The following is a 27,715-nucleotide window of genomic DNA, read 5'->3' on the forward strand; positions in this document are numbered from 1 at the left end:
TGAAGTCTTATCTTCCTCTAGACAGCTCATAAATAGTGGTAATAACTTGTTAGCAGTACAATCTTGAACAGAAATAGGATCAAAATATAAGGTTAGAAATCAGCAATTTTTTCAGTCCAAATCATGGCTTCTGGGAAGTTTTGTGTTGTCCCACTGGTTTGCAGAGCAAGGGCAAGGACTAGTTGAAAGGGGACGTGACATCAGTGCACTGATAACAGGCTGGCTGAATTGTTGGGATAACTCACACAGATGGAGAATCTACATTTCAGAGCTATTCAGAGGGCAGCTTTAAGAATACAGGACAGCTGATAGTAGGGCTTTCAGATCTGCATTGAAAACGAATATGAATGAAAATGAATAACCGTCCCTCCTCCCCACAAAACTGCTTATTTTTCAGCCAGCTCAGTCGGTTCCCTGTGAGGCACCACAAACAGGCTGACATAAGCGAGGGATTACACTGGAACACTAACACCCCGCTGCACCCAGTAAAGCTACTTTTTCAGGGGCAAGCCCAGCTCATATTTATAATCTAAACCCCAGCCTTTGAACAGCCAGACTGTAGAACAGACTTCCCTTTCTCTGTCCTTCTCAAGTAACAACGTACTTGAGAAACTTCAGATCACACCCTGGTTAATTTGACCAAATGTGGCTGTGCCGTGTCTGAATTTGTACAGGATTTGTGAGTCACACTTTGAACTGCTGTGGGATCTGGCCCAGAGAGCTGGTATCAGCAACTGCAGAGTAATCTTCTTGGTTACACTTGCACCTTGCAAAGTTTGGAGTGGTTGCCACACAATGGTGGTATCACAACCAGCTTTTCTTTCTCAAATCCAGCTGTACTCATCAGGTATAGATGTGAGATTTCTTTTTTTCCAAACACTTAATAAAGACACAGCTTTGTAAGAGCTAAACTTTAAACTACTTCTGTCTTTTTGTATAGCAAATTAGCATTCCTTTTCTGCCTTGTTACTAATTTAATGAGCTGAATAAGCAGTTTGAAGAATTGTAGCTCTAAAGATCTCTCTTAACAGCCACAGCCCTTTGTATCTGTTTTTAAGAAACCCACACAAACTACCATATTGCAGACCTAGATGACAAGGAAAAAGGGTCTGCATTTTTAACATGCACAACATCTTTGCTCATTTGTTCAAAGAAATGGTTTTAAAGGCAAACTGTTGCATTTGGGAACACAGATGCGAAGTATGTTTGTGACAGATAAATGCATACCTGCTTTTAGACTTACTTGCTTTCACACAGGTGTAAAAAGAAATACACTTTATTTAGTCAACCACAGCAAAGAGTTCAATATGGTAATGAAGTTACTCAAGTATTTTTCCTTTGAGCAAGAAGGAAAAGCAGCCACCTTGGCTGATTTACCCTTGTAACTCCTGGTCTTTGTAAGAGGCAGGGAAGCAATATACAACATGTACATCTAAGAGAGCTTATTAAACCAGGCTTTTTTATTACATTTCTGAATTCAAGGATAATACTGATGGAAACCAGACAGAACTGCCTCTGATCACAAAGGCTAATAACCACCAGGATTTCAGGAAAGGACAGGAACCAGAAGAGTTAAGCATTTGACTGAAAAATGTTATTTAACACTTTCTTTAGGCTCTTACTCAACATGATGGTCAACTGGATGCATTAAATACTTAGGAGCAATTAAATTACCAGTTGAAAAATGGGTCAAGCAAGTTAGTGATAAGAACTTGTAAGTTGTGTCTTAGTTTTTAGTTAATGGTATGTGAACATTATGGAGACACACAAAGTAATGTATATACTCACTGTTATGTCATTGTCAAACTGTTAATGGAGCTGTGCAGAAAGACTAAAAGCTAATATGAAGCTTTCCATGGAGGCTGCTCTGTCTTATCCTTTCTACATCATTGCTGATCTGCATATCTGCATTACAAGCCTTGGCAAGGCCCCACAAGCCTGCAATTATGTAAATTACCTGAAGCCAGATTATATTTTGGCTCAGTAATTTTCTTGTTCAAGCTGCCTGAAACTGAAGCTATGATGGTGATGTCAACTACTCTCCTATAGATTATGCAAGAATTTTGCTAAATTGTTACCCCAAAGTTCTGGAAATCCTTTCTTGAAATGAGTGAAAACTGTTCCCAGAAGTTAAGTATTAAACGGGGATGTTTTCTTCTGCAACTTTTTACAAGACCATAGAAACATACGAGAGTTTAATGGCTCTGTTACAACTGAAAATCAGAGGACTGGCCCATTTTTATGATGACAATGTAAAGATGCTTTGCACAAACTGCTGGAGTCCCCTGGCAGAACCTCTGCAAGGTTAGCACTGGGGAATCACTCCCAGAATGTATCCAGCCCCGCTGGTGCTGTCTGTGTCCACCTGCAGCAGCAGTAAAATAGATGCATAATTATTGTTTTCCTTTCTGAAGCATTCCAAGAACAGGCTGCAGTGCCCTGTCTGGTCACTAAGCAATGCAAAACTTCTCTTTTGCTGATCCTGATTTTCAAGCTCTCTAAACCCCACACCCAACAGCTTTGCTATTCATGGGAGTTACCTTGGCAATAATTACTAGGGAGTTAAAGCAAGCTTGGGCCATCCCAAAGACATCTTTCTTTACCTGAGTAAAAAGTTATAAATAACCAGAGAAGAGGGTCTTCCATCTGCCCTTTTCCAACAGGATGCTCCTATGTATATAGATATTGAAGAGTGGTATCGTTGCCCTCCAAAGCAGGTACATCGAGCACTGCCATCTCTTCTTCCATACCTCTTCCTGAGGATGCATACTTGGTTCTTAAAATCAATTTCCAGACAACAGGAATTGGTTGCTTCCTTGTGAAAGGCCCAACATTCTGAGCAGAAGACAGAACCGTTTTAAATCCAAGATTTTGGGTCTGTAACTGGACACAAGTTTACCTTTCTTTCATCCCAAAACTCTTGCTCTCCAGAGACAGAGTCTCACAGATTTCATCTTTGCTGAAAACAAAGCTATGGCACAAAAGGCAGGTAAACTCTTTGAAATCAAGATTAAATTTAAAAGCATATGTGTGTTTCTTGTAGATTAAACAAAGTTTAAAATAGACTTTTCTTATACAAGTGTATGTTCAGTGGAGTTACGCGTACACCTTTATTTAGACAATTAAATGAAAGTCACCTTGTTTTTTCCTTCTGGTCTATCGTCTCTATAATAATCAGAGGTATTAGGAAACAAGTTTCTGTTCTATAATTACCTTTTCTATTAATCACTGCCTCCAAAGGCAACTAATCAACAAGTGATGGTTTTGTAAATAAATTGAAAGATTTGGTGTTTTACTGGCAAATCAAACTTCCTGGGATGCGATGCTGGGCCTTGAGTGTTGCAGAAGGAACCATCAGGTTGTGTATTTCTGCTTGTACCTGGCAATCAGGAACATTCCTCACAAGGTGGCCTTTGGGACATCAGTCTTGTGTTCCCTTTGCAGAAATAAGAGTGAGAGAGAATAACATGATTCCCTTCTGCCCTTCAGCTCATCCTCAGCAAACAGTTTGCAAGCAGACCTAAACTCCCTGAGGTTCTTCACCATTTTTAACCATCAGTGTGACAGAGAATCCAGTTCAGCTTCAGTTAAACTGCTGACAACCTCCCCAGGACCTCTGATATGTGTTACACATGCACACCAGTGTAATTTAAAGGAAAAATGTCAAAATCACATCTCTGCTATGTCCTGTGTCAGCAAACAGCCGCTGTCTCCATTTTGCCAAGGCCTGCCAATGCATTGCTGTATACACACTAAGGTTTTGTCCAAGTGCTCTACTAGTGTTTTAATGTCATCTTCCATATCTCTTCTCACAGCTATATTTAAACACAGAAAAAAGCTTACTAGCTGTTCACCGTGATAATTGTTAGATGCTGTAATTTTCTAACAATTGCAAAAATGCATTAAATGTGACCAAATGTTAAATTATAAATACATCTTCATAAAATATGTGTAACATACATACATATGATTTGTGGAGAAGGTGAGCAAAAACACACTCAAAAAAACCACCCAAGGCTGGCCTGAAATGTAACGAAAGGTATTGCCAACAAACCACAAGCCGGATGGGTGAAGGAAACGAGGTCGTGGCAGAGCACGACGGCAATGCTAACCAAAAGCAGCACCTGTTCGGTGTTCATGATGTAAATTTTTGGGGCGGTACCTCAGGAAGACTTTGGTATGTACCTCGTTGACCGTTTCCCTGCCAGCCGCTGGGCGCAGCGCTGCGAGCCGAGGGGCAGCGCGAGTGGCCGCGCCGGGCCGGCACTTTGTGTGGGGTCAGCGCAGTGTCTACGGGAGTTCCCCACAGTGCCCCTGCCCGGCTGCGCACCGACACCGACCCACCGAGCCGCCAGGGAGGTGCCGGCCGCCTGCGAAAGCGGCGGGCGATCGGCCGAGCTGCTCCCGTCCCCTCCCCTCCGCTGGCCGGGACAGGCCCGGAGCCGCCGCGGAGCCTGGCGGCAGACGCTGTGAGCGCTTGCCAGGGCCAGCAGCCGCGCCCGCACCTGCCGCGCTTCCCTGAGCCGCTGGTGGCCGCCAGCACTGCCAGCCCCGGCGGGCGGAGGCGCGCCCCGCCGCTAACAAAGCGAGCCCCGCCCCAGCCCGGCGCGGCGGCCGCCGCCGCCATCTGTCCCTCCCGCCCCCACGGCACGGGCGGGGCCGGCCCCGGCCCGCCCCCTTCTGCTTTCCAGTCAGGCGGCGGCGCGGGCACCCCGCCCCGGCGCGGGGAGGGCGGGTCCTGCCGCGCCGGGCCGGGCCGGGCAGTCCGCGGCGAGGGCGGGTGGCAGCCGCAGAGCGGAGCGGAGCGGGAGCGAGACCCCGACACCGGGCCCGGGCCCCCCCCCCCCCCCACCGCGTCACATCGCACCCCGAGGCCTGTCGCCATCTTACCCCCGCACTCCGCTGGTGACGGCGCGAACGGGCCGCCGGGCCCCTCAGGTGAGTGTCGGGGGGTGGGATGCAGGGTGAGGGGGCCGCGCCGCGGGGCGGCCGGGAGCGGCCCGACGGGGAGGGGCCTGGGCGGGCCGGCGGCTCGGGGCGGCGAGGCAGGGACTGCAGCCTCTGCAGCCTCTGCTCCGTGAGGCGGGCGCTGCCCGGCGGCCGCGTCGACCCCGACGCTGCCCTGTCAAGGGGCCGCCCACCCCCGCGCACAGTCCCTGGCGTACGGGGCACGGCCGTGTTGTGCGGCTCCCGCCGAGGGAGCATCGCCGCGGCTGCCGGCGACGCCCGACCGCTGCCGTCCCTTTGTTGTGGCATCGGCGGGCGCGCCGGGGTAGCCCGGCCGCGGTGGCCGCCGCGGTGCGTTCCCGGCCCCGGCCTCGGGCGGGCGCGGGGTGTGCCGTGTCTCCGGGCCGGTTCAAAGAAGCGTCGGCTCCTCCGCGGCCCTGTCTGCTGCTGGCACTGGGTTGACATTCCCGAAATGCTAATTCAGGCTGTGTAATTAAGCAGTCATTTGGAATCCGTCACCAGCAGAAGCGGATGTCGTGTGGAATCGCACGTGAAGAGGAAAAAAAATAATAATAATAATCGGAGCAAGTGTTTGATTTGGGTTTTTTTAGTCAAAACGCATTCAATTCATTCTAATAGGGAAGTATCGCATAGTTTAATGTCACCTTTTTGGCGCTGGTGGTGCAGAATGCTCTGAGTAACGAGCATGCATGTTGTAACAGGGACTGATGAATGCCAAGAGCCAGTCACCTCTAAAGCGTGGTGAGATGATGAGGATTACTGTGGTGGCTCTAAAGCAACAGCTGATCTAAGCAGGGTAAAGAAAATTGATTACTAGAGGGCAAGCCAATGAAGAATCTGTGTAAGGAAGAAAAGGCTGGCATGTAAGAGGACAGTTATTTACCGTGTATTGGAGCACAAAAGGATTTCCATCATAGAGTTCAACTGTATAAAGTTTGGTGGAAGTCTTCTGTTAAGGACTTAATATGTTCCTTATAGTTCATTTGAAATATTAATCAGGCAGTCTCTTAGGATAAAATAGGTGTTAGTGAGTTGCACTAACTGCTGTGGAAATCAATTGTGATAAAAAATTCAGCCTGTAGATTATTATTTTTATTGTAATTTTTTTTGGTATAGGAGAACTGGAAGATGATTGAGGGCACATCAGAAATGGAGCAACTGGGTACTGACCAGACCTCAAATGCTCCGTGGGGTCTGTGTAGATGGAACTCCAGAGTGACCTCTGGGCTGGCCCAAGAGGCATATGGAAGTAACTGTGGGATGAGTTAACAGGTGAAATATCTTTGTGCAAAACAGACAGCTTTGAAAATACATATTATTTCCTCACATCCAGTTTTCCTGTGACATAGCTCACCAAGATGCTGAGGTTATGGATACGCAGTGCAGCTCTCACTGAAGTCAGTGAACCAAGACTTGTGATTAGGCATTGCTTCTCTCTTTAAATGCATCACTATTCTCAGTGACTTCAGATCACTTAATATTTGAACTATAATATTCCTTCCTGGTATTTCTGAGTACTTGGATATTTTATATTCCTTGTCCAGCTTTGCATGTTGTTTATTGTTGACGAGTGGTCTATTTCAGATGATAAATAACATCAGAATAAAACTTGGTTTGCAATTCCACTATTTACTTGTTTTCCAGAATATTAAACCGTGAATGTGTGTGCATTTTAAATTTCTTGTACAGGAGCTAACTTAAATACTATGCAGACACTATTTTTAGACACTTTTCACTTGCAATCATTTTTTCTGAAATAGTATTTATTTATATGCCTAAGTGTATATATATTTTTTTTTTACAAGAAATGTATTCTGTGCTCATAACAGCACGGGAGGATTGTTGTTTGCATGTTCTTAGAACATGAGTGAGCAGATTTAACAAGAGTGAAACCTCTCTCTGGAAAATTTAGGAAGAGGTAGTCCATATTCCAGAGAGCTTGTTTAAAGGACATCTTGTCCATTGAAGCTAAAGATAAAAAGATGTTCCATGTTTGTGGCAAGAAGTTGTAGGGTTTTTTCTTGATGTGGATTTCTTAGGAGAACAAATGTAAATACAGAACTAGGGAAAGATAATAAGGAGGAGTGGTCAGGAGAAATAAGGAAAGAGGACAAGTGTGGAAAAGCTCTGTTTGGAAAAGACTAGGTAAGATGAAAGGGTTGTAGCAAAAACCTGGTTGGTGGAAAGCACCTGAAATGTTAAGCTCCAATACTTTCATTTATACCAACAGCTAATGCTAGTGCTTCAGTCATTCTTGAGTATTAGTGCTTGAGCTGATCAGATTGTGACATCATGTGCCATATGTGCTGGCAGAAAGCAATATACAAAGATGCAGCTTGAGCTCTAATCTTGAGTTTCCTGCTGTTTTTTGCTTTTTAGTGTTATTATTTTTATTCATACATGTACATACACCCCCGCCCCCCCAACCCCCCACTGCATGTCAGAGAACATGATATTTTTCATAGAGGTGATGGGTAAGCCTATGTACATTTATCATGTTATGGTGTTACAGTGCTGCTTATTGTTTGGACAGCATAATGCTTATAAGAGAAGTCTGAGCTCATCGGCCTAAAAAACCATCAATTACATGAAAATCTTCTCTAGTATGTTGCGTGATCTTTCTTCTAGCTAATTGTGGTGTTCTGACAGCAAATGGACACTAAATACTTCCATAATATTGTTAATGTTTGAGCCTATCAACGTGCACAGGTTCTGCTGAAGAAGTTTGGTATCTAGACTATGTTTAGGTATTAACTTTTTTCTTAACAGGACCTCAAGAGGGCTGTTACTAGTCCCCATATCAAATCCGGAGGGTGCTGATCATATTTTACCCTAATTTATATGGGCAATATAACTAATACAAATAAAATGAAGTGTTAGAATTGGCAAAGCCTTTATGTTCAAGTCAAACCAGTTCTTTTAAAACTACAGTGGAAAATGGAAGACAACTTATTGCAGATGCTAGATTTTACTTATTGTTATTGTACTCTTGAGCAAAGTTCTGAGTATTACGCTCTTTTTTTCCATCAATAGTATGGATAATGTATAAATGTATAAATAATGAATGTTAAGATAGTCTTGAAGCTGTGTAGTGTGGCTTCCTGTTTAGGCTTGAGTCCAGTAAATCAGTTGAAAAGAAAGCTGGGCTTGGTGTTCCTTTCTTCAAAGGGAGTCTCGCAGTTTTCCGATGAGGAATCTCAATACAGCTTTGCCCAAATTTGTCTTTGTCTTTTGGCAAGGAAGTGAATTTAATTTATATAAAAACCACCAGTGTTGCAAAGCATAATAAAAGGGAAATGCAAATGTATTAGATGAGGATGGAAGTTAAGATATTAATACCAAACTGCTGGGTAAACTTGTGTTGATGTTTTGTTATTATTATTTTTATATTTTCCTGTCAGCGTGTAAGAGTAGGGGTGAATTTTTCACTGGCACCAAGAATCTATATCCAGTTGCCAAAAGGGGAAGTTGAAACAGTGCTAGAACATAAGGAAAAAGCATCTTTCCAGAAGTTCTGGCTTTAGGTTTTTGTGTATCTCTGCCTTCTGCAAGCCAGGTTTGAATTCTTTCCTTTTACTTTGCTAGCTGAGAGTGGGCAAGTGGTCCCTGGGTGTGTCTTTCATGAGACCCATCAGAATATTTGGTGCTGGCAGTCTTCTGAAGTTAGGCTATTTCATCTGTCACAATTAGGTCTCTGATGTTCCAAATAAACTGCTGCTATAATCAGATGCTTTCCTTGTCAAATGGAAAAAAAAAACCTACTTGGATAAAAGTTGGTATACAAGTGTGAGGAAGATGGAAAACTTGTGAGGTTTCACTGGAGTATTTATCTCTCCCTCTCTTCCCTGGTAAATAATTAATTTCTTGTTAATACTTTAGGGATGTCTTATTTGCATAATTAAAACTTACTGTATCAGTTTGTTTATTTCTTATTACCAGTTTCTGTGCATCTTTCCTAATATGAGGTATATGAGTAGCTTATGGACTCCAGTTTTCCACAGCCGCGGTATCCAGAGGCCGTGTCACCTCTTCAGCCTGTCTGGGGAGCTGCATTACCCACAGCTGATTGTCTCTCAGCATTGTGGTTGCTAGATTTCTCCATAAGTAAATGGTTGCCTGAGGGAATTAAGAAAAATTTATTTCCCCTTTTAAATTAAAAGGAGGAGCAGCTTGGGTAACTTAGCTATTGTTATGAACATCTTACTCTATAAGGTCATCTCCCTGTAGTTGTTTTTGTCGTGACAGTTATTCCACTGTCTGTCCTGGGGATAGTGCCTCCTGGTGATGGTTCATCATTGATACTGGCTGCTTCTGTGTTCTTTGGTGCACACTCAATCAATTTAAGTCAGGGTAAGACTTTGCTACTGCCAGAAAGCCATGCTCTGTGAGGTCCTCGTGTGCATGGAATGAATAAATGTTTAACTTGCACTTGGATCAGAGGAGTGGCCTGGCTAACCATACAGCTCCATTGTGGGTGCCATGGAGTGGCTGAGTGCAGAAGTGAGAAGAGGGTCTGCCCCTTTCTGCAGTAACACAGCCTTAAATTGAGGTTTTCCTGATGTGAAATCGCACCCTTGTAGCCACTAGCTCCTTTTTTGAGGAGCTCCTCATGAGGCAATGCTACGTGGCTTCCCTCTGTACAGGGTTTCTCCTCACATCCCCAGTTCTCACATCAACTGGGGAGCAACAGCTGTTACACCTTTTTAAGAGTTCTTTAACACACAAAAAAAAAAAAAAAAAGAAAAAGGAAAGAAATCGAACAGCTTCTACTTAAAGTCAGACTTAAGGAACCATGCAAGGCTTAGCCAGAAGCACAGGCTATTTAGGTTTCCTCAGAGAAGTACATGCTACAACTCTCATATCCTTGCAGGAATTGTGTTGCAAAGGAACTTGGATGTTGTATCTGTGGGAGCTTTAAACAAGCTGTCTGCTGGCAGCCAGGGCCTTGGCCTGTCACTGCCCCAGCTGCCTTTTCCTTCTGCAGGCTGGAGAGCTTGTGGGACCACTGAGCCATCTCAGCATGTGAGATGGTGGACAGAAGTGAGGAGTGCTGAGGAAGGGCCAGGGCACACAGCTGGAGGGGAGCGGACGAATGGGAGAAGGGGACTCTGGCAGCCAGCAAACTGGCTTTGGCCACTTTGGCTTTGCAGCTTTAGATTTTTTACCAAGGGTATAGACAGTGTCATGGTTTAACCCCAGGCAGCAACTGGGCAGCTGCTTGCTTATCCCATCCTTGTTCCTTCCAGTGGGATGGGAAGGAGAACTGGGGAAAAAACCAAAGCTTGTAGGTTGAGATAAGTATAGTTTACAGACTGAAATGAAATAAACTAGAGTAACAATATGTAGTAATAATAGTAATGATAAGCAATGTATCAGAGAGAGAGAAATAAAACCCAAGGAAGGAAAAAACCCAGAAAACCAAAACCAAGTGATGCCCAGTGCAGTTGCTCACCACTTGCTGAGCAAGACCTGAGCAGCATCTGCCCTTCCCCACTAGTCTCCCCCAGTTTATGTACTGGCCATGATGTTCTGTGGTCTGGAATAGCCCTTTGTCTGGTTCAGATCATCTCTCTTGGCCACGCTCCCTCCCAGCCTCTTGTGCGCCTCCAGCCCGTTCACTGGCAGGACAGAGTGAGGAGCAGAAAAGACCTTGACACTGTGCAATTACAAAAACACTTCTGGGTTGTGAACATTCTTTGCAGCATAAACTCAAAACGTGGCCTTGTACCAGGTACTAGAACAAATATTAACTCTATCCCAGACAACACCAGGGCAACAAAAATAGATGTCCTTACGAAGGAAGAATTAAAAATGAAGTAGGGGGAAATAGCACTTTCATTGTTCTGTGCTTTTTGTACGTGCTAAAAACACACAAGTTTATATGTAACATCTGATGCACATTTCACTGTTAAGTTCTTTGTTGTGGCTTCATAATCAGCCTCTTAAAATAAATGTCCTAACCGTGTCTAGTTTTTGCAGTTCTTTAATACTTTGTCCCATAAAACTGATTTCTGTACTTTTAGTAGCCAACATCTGTTAACCAAGCGTAAAATAAGACACTGATCACAGCTGAAATTCTCTCCTCCCTTTTAGGCTGCCATCATGACGGCTGAAGAGACGGTGAATGTTAAAGAAGCTGAAATAATTAAACTAATACTAGACTTTCTGAACTCGAGGAAACTTCATATCAGTATGCTGGCACTTGAGAAAGAAAGTGGGGTCATTAATGGCTTGTTTTCAGATGACATGCTTTTTCTAAGGTAGGACTTATTTCTCTGGTATTTAAATACCAAATGTATGAAAACTTACCACAGCTGCAATCCACTAAACAGGATCCTGGTTCTGTGGTCTAGCTCTGCATTGTGTACCAGCTCTGAAGTTAATGACATCCTTCTATGAGCCACCTGAAGTAGCTGACTGACTAGGCATCATCAACGTAGGTTGAGTTAGGTTTTTTGTTTCCTTCTTCGTTCGTTTTAACTTGCGTACTTTTCTGACATGGTAATGAATTAAAACAGGAAGGGGTCTTAAGAAGTGTCAGTGCAAGGTAAGCTGGGGAAAGGACATGAGCAGGAATAGGCTGGAAGAGCAAGATCTTTTGATATCAGGGATCTGTAATTATCTACTTACTGTGTCACTTGAAACTGAATATGTAGTTTATTGACTTCTAAAATAAATAAAATATTTAGACAATATTCTAGTGCTAAGATGAGTGGAGTGATTTCCAAAGCTTTTACCTGAAAATATTACCCGCTTTTCAAAATCCTACCTAGATTTCTGTTTAACAATATGAAAGGGATCTCTGCTGTTATCAAGGCATGAGAGCTGGCATGGTTTACCATTCAGGATATTGCCCTCAGAGTTGTTCAAAGGAGTCACTCCAAGTGCATACTAGTTTCTTAGCATTACTGTTTCCTATTTCATGCCAAAGGTACTTAATAACTTTGTAGGAACGTGAAAAGAAAATTATCCATCTGTCCTTAAAACATGAAAAAATGTGTTTTATCACTGAACAGGACTTCTCACCTGGTTTCCCTTTGATTAAAATTATGGATATTGGAATAAAATGAAAGAAGAATTAGATTAAAGTTATTAATCCAGTTTGTTTCATTCTTAGCTTAGAGTATTCATTTAAAGAGAGACCTCTTCCTTGTAGATCTCGGCCTTTTGCAGAGAACTGGGTGTGTTATGAAGGTATGACTGTGCAGTCTACCCTGCTGGTCTCAGAGCTGGTGCTCTTGTGCTGCCGTAGCTCCTGCCAAGCTGTTCCTCTTACATTCTTAATATAAGGTGGGGGGCAGGAAGCACCCAGGTCCCATAAAATAGACCAAACAGTATTTATACAATTAAAATCAAGTCATTATTAAGCTTGCTTTCATTCCTCAGGATGTATTCATTGAATCAATATATTTTTTTGTACTCTTCAAGTAAGTTTTTTAACTGAAGCACTACAGGTAAAGCTAGAGACAGATGACCGTTTTGTCCTTTCTTATGTGCCTTTAAAAGTAATTAACACTTGTCCTTCCTGTATGCAGTTATTTTTACAAAACATTGAGAAAGAACTTGGATTTTACTCTTATTACTACTCACATCAGTCATCTTGGCATCTCTGCGAAGCGTTAGCTTTTCAAAGCAGGTTGATCTCCTGTTGTGTATTTAAATGACTCTTGTGTACTGAAATGAGATCCTTCCTTAGAAAGGAGGATGTTCTTGTCCAGTGAAGTTACAGGAGTGACTCTTTCTTTTACTAGGCAGTTGATTCTTGATGGTCAGTGGGATGAGGTTCTTCAGTTTATTCAGCCTCTTGAATGTATGGAAAAATTCGACAAGAAAAGGTAAAATAGATTGTACGTTTGAATTGTGGAAAATACCTAAGTTTTCAAGTACTGTGTATGAAAGCAGTAGTTTTAAGCTTTTTCACCTTAGTTTTTCTAACCTGCACACAGTTCCTAAAGTGTGTGCATGTGGTTTTTAACTTAAACTAAGAAAAAGAAATGCATGCAATCTGTACTGAGTTTTCTTTTGGCATACACTTTAGGAATATGGAGCATGGTGTGCGGTCCTTTTACAGTTAGCTGCTCTAACGTATTTCTGTTGAAGAAATTAGTATGATTCTGTAACTTTTATTAGCATTCTGGTACTTTTAATGTAATATTTCTGAAAAGAATAATTGAAAAAGACATTTCTTGTTAAAAAGTAATTTTAGGGTTACCAATTTATTAGAATGTGAGATCAAGGTTCCTTGTCATTGCAGTTTCTTTGTCTAACTCAAACATTTGCAGAAAAACACCCTGCTTGCCTCTAAAAGAATATTTAGCTACTGGATCAAGATGTATAGTGTTTCACTTCTCACCTGCAGATTTCGTTACATTATAATGAAGCAGAAGTTTTTGGAGGCCTTATGTGTCAACAACGCGATGTCAGCAGAAGACGAGCCTCAGCATGTAAGAATTGTCTCTGGTTTGGTAACTTTTTGGCTGTCAGGAAACTCTTGAGATACACTGATTAAAAGCAGAGCAGAAGCTTCCAGCACTGAATACACAAATTTTAGCTGTTACCAAATAGTTTGATAACCATTGAGAAAAACAATTGGTATCCTTTGGAAATGAATGTGGCTCGCAGGTCCCAAATAGAGTTGTATACACAAGGGTTGCTGGAAACTTTATGAACTTAGGTTTTCAATATGTTAAGAGACATGAACTCAAACTGGCAAAACCAGTGTGCAGATTGTGACACGAATTATAGCTTTTGATATATGTGATAATACAGGAATACTAAATTTCTAACACAAAAAAAAGAAGAATGCCAGTAGTTTTAAAATACTTTATTTCATTTTTCAAACTGAATTAACTTCAGGTCTCTGTCCCTTTACACATCTGCTGTACTGCACTGCAATGTACAAGGACGTTGTGCTCCTCTTGACAGGGTAGAAAAAGCTAGGAGTAAGTCTGTCTTTGCAGTTGTCAAGGGAAAGTGTACTATTGCTCTAATCACTCAATCTGTCTGTTGTTACTAGAGAGCAGCAGAGAAAAAAAACGATTAATATCCTTAGTTTTTGTTTTGAACGTTACCAAAAGTGATGGCATGTTGTGGATGAGAGGCTGCTGTATTGAGCAGATGCTAGTAGTGTGGATACGTGGGAGGTTTTATTCTTAAATTCTTTGCAACTAAGAATGCCAAGTTAAATGTATTTCACATGGTTCTTGGCTTTTAGCTGTCAGCAAGCTTTGTGCTAAAGCCCCCTATTCATTTGGAGGTCTTCTGAGAACTTCTGTAACATTTTTGGTTGAGGAACAGAAAATTTCAATGTAAAAGCCAACTCAAAGATGCTAGTCACTGGAAACCAGAGAAAGCTTTAAGCCTTTTATAACTTATGCCAGTAGCTTTTCACAGAAATAAAAAAGGCAGAAAACAAGTCATTTGGCTTTGAGAATGGAAGTGACCTTCTGTGCTACAATCCCATTAAAGCTGTTTAGCTACAGATTTAAAGCTTTAGGCCTATCAAATCTACAGTGCCATGAGAAAGTTCCAGAGATCTGTAGAAAATGCAGCTGGACGGGGGATTTTAGGAAGTCAAAACATCCAAGAATTGAGCCTTGTTGTGACTATATTTGCATCAGCAATTCCAGACCCTGTTATATGCTGTTTTAATTAAGATACAAATGGTAATAATAAGGAATGATAGTGGAGATGTGCTGCTGCCTGTTCTTCTTCAACTAAACTTATTGTGAAAACACTTGTACTACAGACCCCTCTGTTGATATTTCTGTAGCTGGAATTTACAATGCGAGAGGCTGTACAGTGCCTACATGCCTTGGAAGAATATTGTCCCTCTAAGGAAGACTACAGTAAACTTTGCTTGCTCCTCACGCTGCCTCGCTTGACCAACCACGCCGAGTTCAAGGACTGGAACCCCAGCACCGCACGGGTTCACTGCTTTGAGGAAGCCTGTGTCATGGTGGCAGAGTTCATTCCTGCTGACAGGAAACTGAGCGAGGCAGGCTTCAAAGCAAGCAACAATCGTTTATTTCAGCTTGTCATGAAGGGGTTGCTTTATGAGTGCTGCGTGGAATTCTGTCAGAGTAAAGCAACAGGAGAAGAAATCACAGAGAGCGAAGTGTTGCTCGGCATCGATCTCTTGTGTGGCAACGGCTGCGATGACTTGGACCTTAGCTTATTATCCTGGCTGCAGAATCTGCCAGCCACTGTTTTCTCTTGTGCTTTCGAACAAAAGATGCTTAATATTCATGTTGATAAACTCCTCAAGCCTACAAAAGCTGCATATGCTGATCTATTGACGCCTCTTATCAGCAAGCTTTCCCCTCACCCGTCATCCCCCATGCGACGGCCTCAGTCGGCAGATGCCTACATGACCCGCTCCTTAAACCCAGCCTTGGATGGACTGTCCTGCGGCTTGACGAGTCACGACAAGCGAGTCACAGACCTGGGCACTAAAACCTCGCCCATGTCACACTCCTTTGCCAATTTCCATTACCCGGGAGTGCAGAACCTCAGCCGAAGTCTCATGCTGGAGAACACAGAATGTCACAGCATCTTTGAGGAGTCACCAGAGCGGTGAGTGTGACTGTAGCTTTATTTACACCTTGGTTTCTGTTGCACTTTACCTTCACTGTAATTTTGAACATAGTTGTAACAGTGAGATGTAATTTGATTGTTAAAGTTCTCTGGCAATTAAAGCTCAGTGTGCAAGGTGTTTCTTCCTTGCACCTTTATGATCAAAGTAGATTGTCATATTTGGTCTTGAGCCTTATGGATTCAATCTGGACTTTCTTGAAGCTGAAGCCCTAGCTGAGAGCCACAGATATGCTCCCATTATGTAACAGTCTAACTAAGGTTTATGTTCAATATTACTGAATTCTTTCATTCCAGATAAATACATGGAGACAGTGGAATAGCTGTAAAACTAATAACTTCTTGCAATTCATTGTAGACTGTAAAAGTGACTTCTCTCCTTGCTCAAGCACTAAAGCCTGTATGAAAACTTTGTACTATTTACTTTGAGGGAGAAATGGTACTTGACATGTTTTTGCTTGGCCTTTAGTTTGATCAGCCCTTCTACCCCTTTCTAAATGAATACATACTTTTTATATATATACACATATATGTGAATATATTGTTATATTATATGTTATATTATATGTTTTATATATATCTATCTATATATAAATGAATACATACTTATATATATGATTCTTGGGAAAAGAGATGCCAGATTTTTTTTGGCTCTTAAGAGAACTGGGTGGGTAGGAAGCACTGCACTTGGGCGCATTGGCCAGCAGAGGGCACTTAGAGCTGTGGTGTTCAATCCTGTCTCCAGTTGACTACCTTAGTTTTGCCCTAAAGCAATACTCTGGATCCTGTGTTAAGAGAAGGAACAGTTGTAACTAAGCTCAACAAAATGTAAACAAACATCATCATACTGATGTCACTTCACCAAGGAGAATGAAAATGTTTACAGGAATGTATGCTTTAATACATTATCATAATGCTGATCTTGAAAGGAGCTGTTCTGTTTGATTCTCAATGATCCATTTCAAGTCTTTGGTTTTACCAGCCTTTTCACACCTGGAGTTTTTGTCTTATGGAAGTATCCCATGTGTTAGTTCTTAACGTTGTACCTCATGAGGATAATAATGAATTGTGAATCCTCTAATCGTACTGATCTGTATGCATAGACTTTAACATTTGTGCGCATAGCCCAAGGTTCATTGTTGAAAGTGATTCTTAAAAGCTTTTTGTTTCCCTTTTAAATATTAGTGTAGCATAATTCTGCACAGATGGAATTATCTTGTGGGCTAAATCAAGTGGTAAATTAGTGCAGTTCTTTGTGTAGGCATTTTCATGTGCTGTTAAGTGAAGTTTATAGTTCTTAACATGTCTTTTTCTTGAATGAGTGCATGTCTTGAGGTTGGAACTAGTTGAAGGGGCCAGACCTGGAGTTGTCAAGAAGGCATTAAATTTTACAGAAAAAAATATCCAACTTTAGATTGTGTCCCAGTAAAATGGCAATATTTGCAAGGATGGAAGCTGAGCTTTATGTAAATTATTTTGTGTAAATCTGGCCCTTGCATCCTCTTGCATGTGGCAGAAATACAGTATTTCTTCTATAGGTTATGTTCAGGAAGCAATTACTTGTCTTTTAGTTACATGCATTACTTCTGTTGTTACACACAATTACCCAAAAAGTTTAAAGGAACTTCTTAAAGAGCTTTGCTGCAAGTCACTGAATAAAGAGGCCTTGAAGCTGAAATTTCCATGCAGAAATATTTCCTTAAGAAAAGAAAAGCAAAACTGCTATAAACTTTTTCCTCTGTAGCACTTTCTGTGAAGTCCAAGCTGATGGATGTTAAACATAGTTCAAATTTTGATTGGTAGTTGTAATAAAAATAATATCTTGTAGAAGATACATAGTGTAATGTGATCCGGTCCATCCATATAATTGCTTTGAAAAGAGAATCTTGAATAACTTGCTAGCTAAAGAGTATGTAATTCAAGTGTAGGGACAGAAATATGGAATTTGCATATCCCATGGTGGTAAGGCTTTTTGGAAAGTGTGTGCACGGAGTATTCTGAATGTCTGTGCTTTTTGTTGTTGGGGATTTTGTTTTGTTTGGTGTAACCCATTGACAGTTGTGTATTTTTCCTAAGCGATACCTTCAATTTTATGTAACTTTGCACGTTTGTGTTACCACGTTTTGCTGTAGAATGTTATGTTTCTGTACTTACCAAGGTATTTTCTACGCTTAGTTTTTCTCAATGGAGCTTCTCTTCTTTTCCATGTTGCTGCAAGCAGTGATACTCCCGTGGAGCCGCAGCATCCCATCGGCAGTGAGACTTCGTGCCAGAGTTCAGTTCCAGAAAATGAACCACTTACTGGAGCACACAGTCAGGGATCAGCCAAACAAGAGAAAAATGAGGTAGTGGTAGTTTGATTAAAAATAATGAGGCCCTTTGAGCTGTGTTCTGATCACTTCATAATGATTGCCTTTGTGTTGAGAACTTCATGCATGACAATGGGTTGCTTTGAGTCTTGTTTTATTATAATGGAAATACCATGTTGCATCTCCTGTAAGAAGCTACTCTTCTTCCATTGTATAAAGTTCTGCTGCCGTTTGAGTCTGTAATGCAGCTGATTAATGTGCCTTCTCATGTCAGCAGTGCTGCTAAACTGTTCTGTATGTCTTTAAAAAAACCAAAGCAAAGAAGGCTTTGCAGTACTCAAAGCCAGCAATGTTAGATTAAATGATGCTTAAGGATCCTCTTAGTGTTTTAGCAGGACTCTGGCACGGAGCCTGCAATTGTTGGTGTTAACACCAAGTTAAGTGGGTCATCTTATGTCATTTTGTCTGGAACACTAAGAAATTAAAATTGGATAATTCCCTATTCAGGATCGAGTAGCATAATCTTTTGGATTCATCTTTGAAGGCTTGTGCCTTGACTGTTCTTTTTATTCTTCCTTTTTTTAACAGCGATATGAGGAAAGTAAAAAAAATAGTTCAGTAGGAAGCAATGAAACAGTTACCTGTTCTAGTCTTTTTCTACAGTTGTAAATGTCTGTCTCTGTATTCAGTAATGAAAAACACTGAGTTTGCAGTCTGCTTTGTTTGCAGACTCCAGCTTGATTTTCTTAAGTAAACTTTGTCTTGGCTCATGACATCTATATGGTATTGAAAACCAGTCTGGTCTTGACAGGGCTGTATTCTTGTAGACTCTGGATATCTGAGTGAGGCAACAGGGCCTGTTAATCCTAACAGCGTCCTCCAGACCTGAGGACTTCACTCCCCTCAAGGACTTTAAGTAATTCCTCTGCTGCAGCAGTGTTTTCTGTGCACAGTGGGAATAAGGAGAGGGAGGAAAGAACTTGGTTATGTGTATAACAGCAGGCTTCAAAGGCGAAACAATGGACACAGAATTTGTAGGAGAGGATGAAGACTGGGGATGCTGTGCTGTAGGTGAAGATGTTGGACATAAGTAGAAAAGAATGTAGTACCCAGTCTCATTTCACCTTGTTTTGTTTCCCACAGCACAGTGGTACACGTGTATACCTGCATGAGTAAGGAGTTCATCCGTTTCTTCTCATAGCTTTATCTTTTTACATCATTCCTAGAGGGGTTGAGTTAAAAGCCAGAGCTATTGTTGTTGTTATTACAAAATAGATCATAATACTAATAGCAGTGAAAAGGAATATAACAAAAAAAGAAGAGAGAAATAAAACCCAAGGGAAAAAAAGCAAGTGATGCTCAGTGCAGTTGCTCACCACCTGCTGACTGCTGCCTGAGTGGTGATCCACCAGCTCCTCCAGTTCACATACTGGGCATGATGTCCTATGGTATAGCTGTCCTGACCATGCTCCCTCCCTTCACCTCCTCCTCACTGGTAGAGCATGGGAAACAAAAAAGTCCTTGGCTTATAAGCACTACGTAGCAACAACTAGAACATCACTGTATTACTAACTTTAGTCTTCCACTAAATACAAAACACAGCCCTGTGCCAGCTACTGGGGAGAAAATGACTGTAGCCAAAATGAGGGCAAAGTTCAATATGACAATGAAGTATTCCTATTTTCATCAGTAATTCTCATTCCTTTTTAGCTTCGGGATTCAACAGAGCAGTTTCAGGAGTATTACAGACAAAGACTGCGTTACCAGCAGCACTTAGAGCAGAAAGAGCAGCAACGACAGCTGTACCAGCAGATGTTGTTGGAAGGAGGTGTGAATCAGGAAGATGGAGCTGACCAGCAACAGAATCTCACCGAACAGTTTCTTAACAGGTTGGGGAGTTTTGTTAATTCTCTCTTCACCCACTCCTACCTCTCCTAAAGTTCTCATAATAACACGGTTTGATGGTCTTTTGTCTTTTTTTCCCCTTATCATTTGTTATTAGATCGATCCAGAAACTAGGAGAATTGAATATAGGTATGGACAGTCTTGGAAATGATGTACAGACACTTAGCCAGCAATGTAACGGGAGCAAAGGGAATGCATCTGCCAGTCCAGCAAGTAACTTTACATTGCCATCTTCAGATGCTGGTCAGAGGGTAACAGCTGATAGCCAAAATGTGAACACAAGCACTCCTCGGAAGCGTGGGTCAGCTAACCAGATACCCTTTCCTGAAGAGTCACCGGTACAGGAGAGTCAAACGTAAGTTACTTGAGGCTCTTCAAGACTGGAAATTTCCTTCTGTTAGCACTATGGGAGTAATTGTTCGTATTGATATTTATCAAATGGATTTGTCGTTGAATAGGGATATTTAGCTCATGATCAGGGTTCTCTATATATATAGGTAGGGGTTGTAATATCCCCTTTTTTCTGACAGCACACGTGAGAATTAGTAGTTACTTGTTGTGATTTACATTTTATGCTTATTTTTAATTTCAGGCTTTTTATTCCATCTTCTATGCATAGTTCTTGTTTATTTTGTGCTTAATGAAGTTCCTGAAAGCTTTTTTATCAAATGCAAATTAGGTGGAGAGAGAAGCAGGGCAGAGTGGGAACCGGGTTTCTTCTTTTAACTAAAAGTAGGGCTGACCTGAAAGCAACATCCACTTTTCCACATATGTGTGTGTACATATATATGTTATGGAATGAACACAAGCAGTTTTGACTTGCATCCAAGTGATCATTGCAACCTGGAGTTGCTGCAAAAACAGCATCCTTGTAAACCCCTTGTAAAGCCCCTTGTTTAATGGTAAACAGGCACACTAACGCTCGTCCACACTAATTAGTGCTGAGAATGACTGAAATGGCAACTTTAGTCCAAAAAATACTTACAAATAAATCTATCCCTGTTCTTGTTTTTTTTTCCTGTCTTAAACCCTTCACCAAATCAAAACAGTGTTCAAGAACATGCTGCCAGTCAGCCACAGTTGGAAGACTCCTCAGGGAATTTAAGTAGGACAAGAGGCGATGAGGTGAGTTCTCTCATTGTCCTGTATGGTCTGTGTTTTTGCAAGATTCAGTATTGAATCCTGAGTCTGTGACAGCTTCTCATGGTTCATAGCAATTTAGAATGAACTTTGGTTGGTGCAGTACCTACAGAATCACAGAACCCTTGAGATTGGAAGGGACATCTGGAGACTGAGCCCAAGCCCACTACTCAGAGAAGGATCAATGAGAACAGGTTTCCTGGGGCTGAGTTTGCTTGGGTTTTGAGTATATCTGAGGACACAGACTCCACAACCTACGTGGACAACCTGTTCCCATGTCTGACCACCCTCACAGTGTTTCCAATAGCAAACAAACAAAACTAAATGGAATTTCCAGTGTTTCAGTTTATGTCCATTGCCCCTTGTCCTTTCACTGGGTCCCGTTCCATCTTCCTCCTTCCATCTGTTAGCTGTGTGTTTACACTGAGATGTCCACTCACACTCACTCCAAAAAGCTCTTCTGGTCTCAGGGCCAAACAGCCCCAGCTCTCTCAGCTTCTCCTTGTATAACAAAAGTTCCAATAGGATGTCTTCTACAGACATTGTTTTGTGTTTTCCAGGTTGAAACTTTGGTTGTTGGACTCCAGTCATTATGGTCTGACTTGTAGGGAAATAACTGTGCAATAAGTATATTCCCCAGTTTCTGCATCAGATCAGTGGAAGTCTAAACTTGAGAAAGGTGGTGATGAAGTGTCAGGAGGATGGATGTACTGAAGCTTAGCATAGCTTAATGATAACTTTGTGTTACAGGGTGAAAAGCTGTTTCTTATGTTTAGCATTATAATGAGTTTATAAACTGTCTGATTTGGACTGTTTCCAGTAAACATGCAGCTTTGTTCCCCTTGCAAGTCTCACACAGATCAAATGTGTTTGTCCAGAAATAAACAGTAATATCATGTGTCTGAAATGGGCTGTATAGGAGAACAAAAGCTGTTGGAAGCCTGGAGGGAGAATGAGAAATGTTAATGTTAGCTGTCAGAGTGAGTTGAAAGGAAGAACTTTTTGAAGTAGGCTTGTTCTTGACCTGGAGTAGACATTGTTTTAGAAAGCTGCCATTGGAATAGCTGAGCCTGGTGCTGCTTTTTAGTAATACTTCAGTAAAACAGTTTTACATGACTGTGAGACAGCCACATCCACTTCTGAATGTTCAGTTTTATGCTGAAGAACCTGATTGTGCTGTTACCCTTCTTCACAGGATGACAAATCAAAGAAGCAGTTCATTTGCATTAATACTCTTGAAGACACACAAGCTGTCAGAGCTGTAGCCTTTCATCCCAGTGGGAGTTTATATGCTGTTGGCTCCAACTCTAAAACTTTGAGAGTTTGTGCCTATCCAGAAGTGATTGACCCAAGGTAAGAAAGCTTGTATAAATCATTTCTTTCTCTGTTTCATAGCAGGCTTTTTCCTGTAGCTATTTTATATATCTGTATGTAAATTTCATACCTTTATGTTGTTGTCATAGCTAGTACAGTGCTCTCCTTACAAACCTCAACTGCCAAATACAAATAAGAACTACTGAAGAGTTGTGGGCTACTTTTTTGCTCTCTTCCATTACTGGCAAGATGCAATGCCACAATATCACACCTTTCCTTTGTTAAAGGTGCTGTTTTTGTCTTTATAGATGAAGGGGCTGTGTAAGTCCTTTTGTGTGTCCAATCACAAGTACAAGGGAAAGATGAGGGGAAAACTGAAAAATGGGATGCAAAAGATGCTTTTTGGTTTCTCTTAGATCACATGTATGTTTCAATGCAAACAGTTGTGTATTTCGTATTACACAAAATAACAGAAAAACGGTGTTTTCATGTAAAAAGCCATTCTTTTCCTTACCAATAACAGGAAATTGGATAATTTTCTTGTTCTTTGTTTTTTTTCCCAGTGCTTATAATGCTCCTAAACAACCTGTAGTTCGCTTCAAAAGGAACAAGCATCATAAAGGATCCATCTACTGTGTAGCCTGGAGTCCCTGTGGGCAGCTGTTAGCTACTGGCTCTAATGATAAATACGTGAAAGTGCTGCCTTTTAATGCAGAAACTTGTAATGCAACAGGTATTCTTCATGGATTTAGTTTAAATAAATTATTTTCAATTATTTGTCTGATTTCTTTGGTAAAACCATTTAAATTGCATTGACCACGTAGTTAATAGAGGGGTTTCATTTTTATTCTAATACTTAGAGTAACTTCATCTCTTTTCCCTTTTGCCATCCCTGTAGTCTCTGTGGGGTTGAGGATTATCTTCTGGGTTTGGTTTGGTTTGGTTAGGTTTTGGGGTTTTTTTTGGCATTTTGGCTTTGTGTTGCAAGACCCTCTGGTATTGTGCTGTCTTATGATAACATTTGTTTCTGCTTCCCACCCCCACCACCCCCTGCCAACAACCAGATGTTCTCACCCAGCTCTAGTTCTTGGTTGTCATTAGTAATTTTTATTTCCACTTGCAGGTTCCCTTTTGCTTGCCTAATTTTGTCATCTTCTCCTCCACCTTGGAAGCCCTTAGCCCTTAGCTTCTCCTGTAGCAAAAATGCTCCTTTCCTTGCCTAACCCTTCTAATCAATACCTTGACTATGGCTCTTCTTTTTTCTGTTTTGAACTAAGACTACCTTGTCCTTTATGTTCTCAGTGATCCTGGTAGAGAAAGTCTTGTTAGTTTACCACAGTTTATGTCAAGAAATTGATGTGCTTTAATGAACCTTGGGCTGGAATTGGCTGTGGAGGTGGTCTGTGTACATTTTGCAAAGCTTTAAGAGCTATGGGAAGCTCAAGCAACACTCAGAATTAAGATTCTTGGAGATTTCATTTGAACTCTGGTAGCTGGACTCATGTGCTCTCTGAAGATTGCACAACAGTGTTTATAGTTGGTAGCTTACCCCTCCTTGCCTAAAATATTCTGCATTATCCCTGTACCTGCTTTAAGACTGGCAGCAGCAACAGTGGGGGAACAAGGTATGTGTGCATCATTTTGTTCCTTGACTTTTACGTGACTTTAGGACCAGATCTGGAGTTCAGCATGCACGATGGGACCATCCGAGACCTGGCATTTATGGAAGGCCCAGAGAGTGGTGGTGCTATTCTAATCAGCGCTGGAGCAGGGGACTGCAATATTTACACAACGGACTGCCAGCGAGGTCAAGGCCTGCATGCCCTCAGTGGCCACACTGGTGTGTACCTTCTTACTTCTCTCACACTTCAAGTCTGGAATGTATTCGAATAGGTTTGTTGAGTCTCTTGTGGCATTTTCTTCCTAGCAGGACTTTTTGGTTTTCTCTCCAGATTGCCCTGGAGGTGTTTTGAGGGGAGGTGAGGGAGTGTTTTGTTTTGAAATGTGTTGTCTGTTAATTTAATGGAGAGTGCATGCTTGGTTCCAGAGAAGATGCAAAGCTGGGTAGTGTCTTACACTGCTGGCATTTTAGGTCGTGCAGCGTGCAGGCTTTCCATAGGACAGATCAGTCTCTGAATGCAGAAACAGCTTCAGAACTGTGGTGTTTCATGATTCGATTCAACCAAATAAAGACATTGCCTTGTTCACAGGTCATATTTTAGCACTTTATACATGGACTGGCTGGATGATTGCATCTGGATCCCAAGACAAGACTGTGAGATTCTGGGATCTGAGAGTGCCAAGCTGTGTCCGTGTTGTGGGAACAACGTTTCATGGAACAGGTGAGACTTGCTGTCACGCTGCTCAGCGTTCTTGCACACAGATGTTTTCTAAGGATGGCTGAGTAGAACAGAGTGACTGCAAGGGTTTGGAGGGTTTTTGGCATCACAGAACGGAGGCTTGGCTTTCAAAGAAAGAAGTAGTGAGGAATCTTTACCTGTTTGTTTTAGGGGTTTTATTAAAGTAACTTTTCCTTTCAGAAGTTGGCTAGTTTTCGCCTTTCAAACAGACACTTCCAAGTACATTAAAACAAAACAAGACACAAGGTGACTTTCAGAATCAAAGGAAAGGGTGGAAGGGAGCAGCCATTGTTGCAAGTCACCAACATACTGTATAGAAATCTTCAAAAGGCTTCTTAAGAACCACTTGGGTTGGGATGTGTTTCTCAGTCTTTTGGGGCAGGTGCAGTAAATGAGAGTTGGTGGGGAGAGGTAGATTCTCTGCATTACTCTATTATTTCACCGAGTGACTTTACTGTGATGAAATGGGTCCTTTTTCTCATGGAGTTTTAATAGTGGCCTTGCTGCCAGTGTGACCTACGGTTTCAGGGTCTTAAGCGCTTGAACATTTAAGGGACCAGTAGCTAGGTGTCTTCACCTGACATTTATGGCCAGCATTTGGTGGTTTTATACAGTGAATTAAACAGTGTATTGTTGTCGTTGGCTGTTTGCACAAACCTGCATCAGTATAATGTGTGCTGGTGTGTTTTTCTGCTGCAGGCAGCGCTGTGGCCTCGGTGGCTGTGGATCCCAGCGGGCGGCTCCTGGCCACGGGGCAGGAGGACTCCAGCTGCATGCTGTACGACATCCGAGGCGGGCGCATGGTGCAGAGCTACCACCCCCACGCCAGCGACGTCCGCTCTGTGCGCTTCTCCCCGGGGGCACACTACTTGCTCACAGGATCCTATGATATGAAAATCAAGGTGACAGATTTGCAAGGTAACTATACTACAAAGTACTCTAGGTTAACTTTCAGTTTGGTGCTTTCAGTGTTGAAGTTGTAAGAGAGCTTGGTTCGAAGATCAAGTTTTAGCTTATAAGGGGGACGGGAAATAGTAGAGCTCTGAAGGGTTTGAAGTGGGAACAGACACAATCCCATTTACATACAATTGGCTAGTTGTGTTGGTGAGAATCCAGGCAATGAAGTAAATCTTGTTTTGTGGGGAGGGTGTGATTATGATAAAAGAACTAATTAGCAGTGTTGCCTGATGAGATGGCTGTTGCCTTCTGGTAGCTTCATTAAGCTGACCCTTTAATACAAAGAAAAAATATAATAACTGACATGTTTATTGGGAAGAAATAAGAAGATAAGATACTGGGTTTAGCTAATGGACTTGGTGTTCTTTGACCATTAACATTACATTTGGATCACATTGTGTAAAACCTGTTAATACCTGTATTAAAAGGTACCCATGTCCAGTAATCCTGGAAACTCAGTCACTGGGGCCTTATGTTATGCTCTTTATGTGAGAGAGAGGTCAAGTATATTTCATAAGGTGAAATAGGTAGGTAAGCTTTACTAAACAAACAGAAAGAAACACACACCAAAAAACCCCAAAGGTGGGATAAATATTAATGAAATGACTAATGATCTCTGTTCCTCTGCCATAGGGGACCTCACGAAGCAGCTTCCTCTTATGGTGGTGGGAGAGCACAAGGACAAAGTTATTCAGTGCAGATGGCATACACAAGATCTTTCCTTCTTGTCATCTTCTGCAGACAGAACTGTCACCCTTTGGACTTACAACGGCTAGAGTGCAAACCAAGGCAACCTATGCAGCTAAAGCACAGAGACCCCAGACTACAGAACTCTAAAAACCCAGTAATAATAATAATAAGGCGTTGAGGGAGCAGCAGTTGAGCAGGAGAGTGTCTTAACAAGCGGAGGGGCACTTGTCACAGATGTTTCTGGTTTCTAGGAGGTCTTGGTGTTTTTAGTATATTATTTTGCAGTGCTTTCAGTCTTCCATGTGAACTCATGCTGCTGTGACCTATTGTAGTCTTGTTGCCAAAGTCAATGAGGAGAACTCTGACATTGTTGATGTGCACTCCAAGTACCATGAATGACGTGTTTACAGTTTGGTATGAATTGCATTCCGTGGTCTTTGCCTCAATGAGAACTTTATAGAGAAACTTCAGTTGAACACCACTTTAATCAAGTCTGTATGTAACTAGTTACACACACACACACGTTAAATGACTTCCACTATTTTTTCAGAATTACTGCATTCATCACTTCTCAACAAGAAGCCAAACTTTGTAACATCTCCACAATTTCAACTTTTTTAGTAATACTGAACTGTAAAGGTGACCAGGCAGTAACCACAGCTTGATTATGGTCCATTAGATAGTGTGGGGTTTCTTCTTTCTTTTCATCTAAGCTGGGGGAAACGTTGCTGTTTTTACTACATGGTGTTGTTTTGAACAAGGAAACATGTTGGAGGACGGAAAAGTAAAATATTGATTTTTTTTTTTTCATGATTTTTGTTCTCCTGCAGAAACATAGTAACTGACTTTTTGAATGCAACAGAATACCTCTGTGTATGATGTCCTGTAGGAAAGAGTGGATTGGCAGCAGTTGTCACAGTAAGCTTAATGGCTATCAGTTTTTCAAGTGAAAGGGATACCATTGATGCTGTAATAGAAACCAGCATGGCTTAAAATGCTATGTCTGCATGGTAACTTAAGAATTGTTTAAATTCCCAGTCCAGAAGCTTACCTGAATTTTATTTCTTGCACTGTTTATGTATGGGGAATTGCAGTTTTATTTCTACAAAACTTTAGATTCCAATGTTTATGTATTGTTATATTTTCATATTGTACAGTTCCTTTTCCTTTTTAAAATTATAAACCTTTGCCTTTAGGTTATTTATTTATTTGAACTGCAGTTGAGTTTTGGATTCTTTTGGTTACTGAATTCGATGTGCACTGTAGCAAGCATTTTTAACTATCGTATCAAAGTGGAAAGGTAACTATAGAAGTGTATCTGTGCTATAATCTCAATAAAGACCTCCAACACCCGTGCTGCTCTCATCTCTTATTTTGGATTCTTGGTTTATAGTTCCTCAATGCAACTCTGATGTTTAAACCCAATCTGGTGTAGGCCTAGAGCTGTAACTGACGCTTCCCTCTGCCTGACGTTGCACT

The 27,715-nt window shown here is 41.7% G+C and overlaps 1 protein-coding gene across 3 annotated transcripts; it reads left to right on the forward strand.

Moving 5' to 3' along the window:
- Positions 1-4,750: 4,750 nt before the first annotated feature.
- Positions 4,751-27,591, forward strand: WDR47 (WD repeat domain 47). Of its 3 annotated transcripts, XM_062004174.1 has the most exons (16): positions 4,751-4,938; positions 11,062-11,228; positions 12,720-12,803; positions 13,328-13,412; positions 14,741-15,543; positions 17,783-17,909; positions 19,581-19,759; positions 19,873-19,904; positions 20,013-20,130; positions 20,825-20,900; positions 22,111-22,268; positions 22,793-22,962; positions 23,899-24,069; positions 24,440-24,571; positions 25,289-25,507; positions 26,180-27,591. In XM_062004174.1, the coding sequence occupies exons 2-16, from the start codon at positions 11,071-11,073 to the stop codon at positions 26,320-26,322; spliced, it is 2,655 nt and encodes an 884-aa protein (XP_061860158.1). In that variant the 5' UTR covers positions 4,751-4,938; positions 11,062-11,070; the 3' UTR covers positions 26,323-27,591. The 3 variants fall into 3 exon arrangements, with proteins under 3 accessions (XP_061860158.1, XP_061860156.1, XP_061860157.1); XM_062004172.1 differs by having other exon boundaries at positions 19,873-20,130; XM_062004173.1 differs by having other exon boundaries at positions 17,783-17,906; positions 19,873-20,130.
- Positions 27,592-27,715: the final 124 nt, after the last annotated feature.

This window comes from Colius striatus, chromosome 10 (assembly GCF_028858725.1).
Source record: "Colius striatus isolate bColStr4 chromosome 10, bColStr4.1.hap1, whole genome shotgun sequence".
NCBI classification, from domain to species: domain Eukaryota; kingdom Metazoa; phylum Chordata; class Aves; order Coliiformes; family Coliidae; genus Colius; species Colius striatus.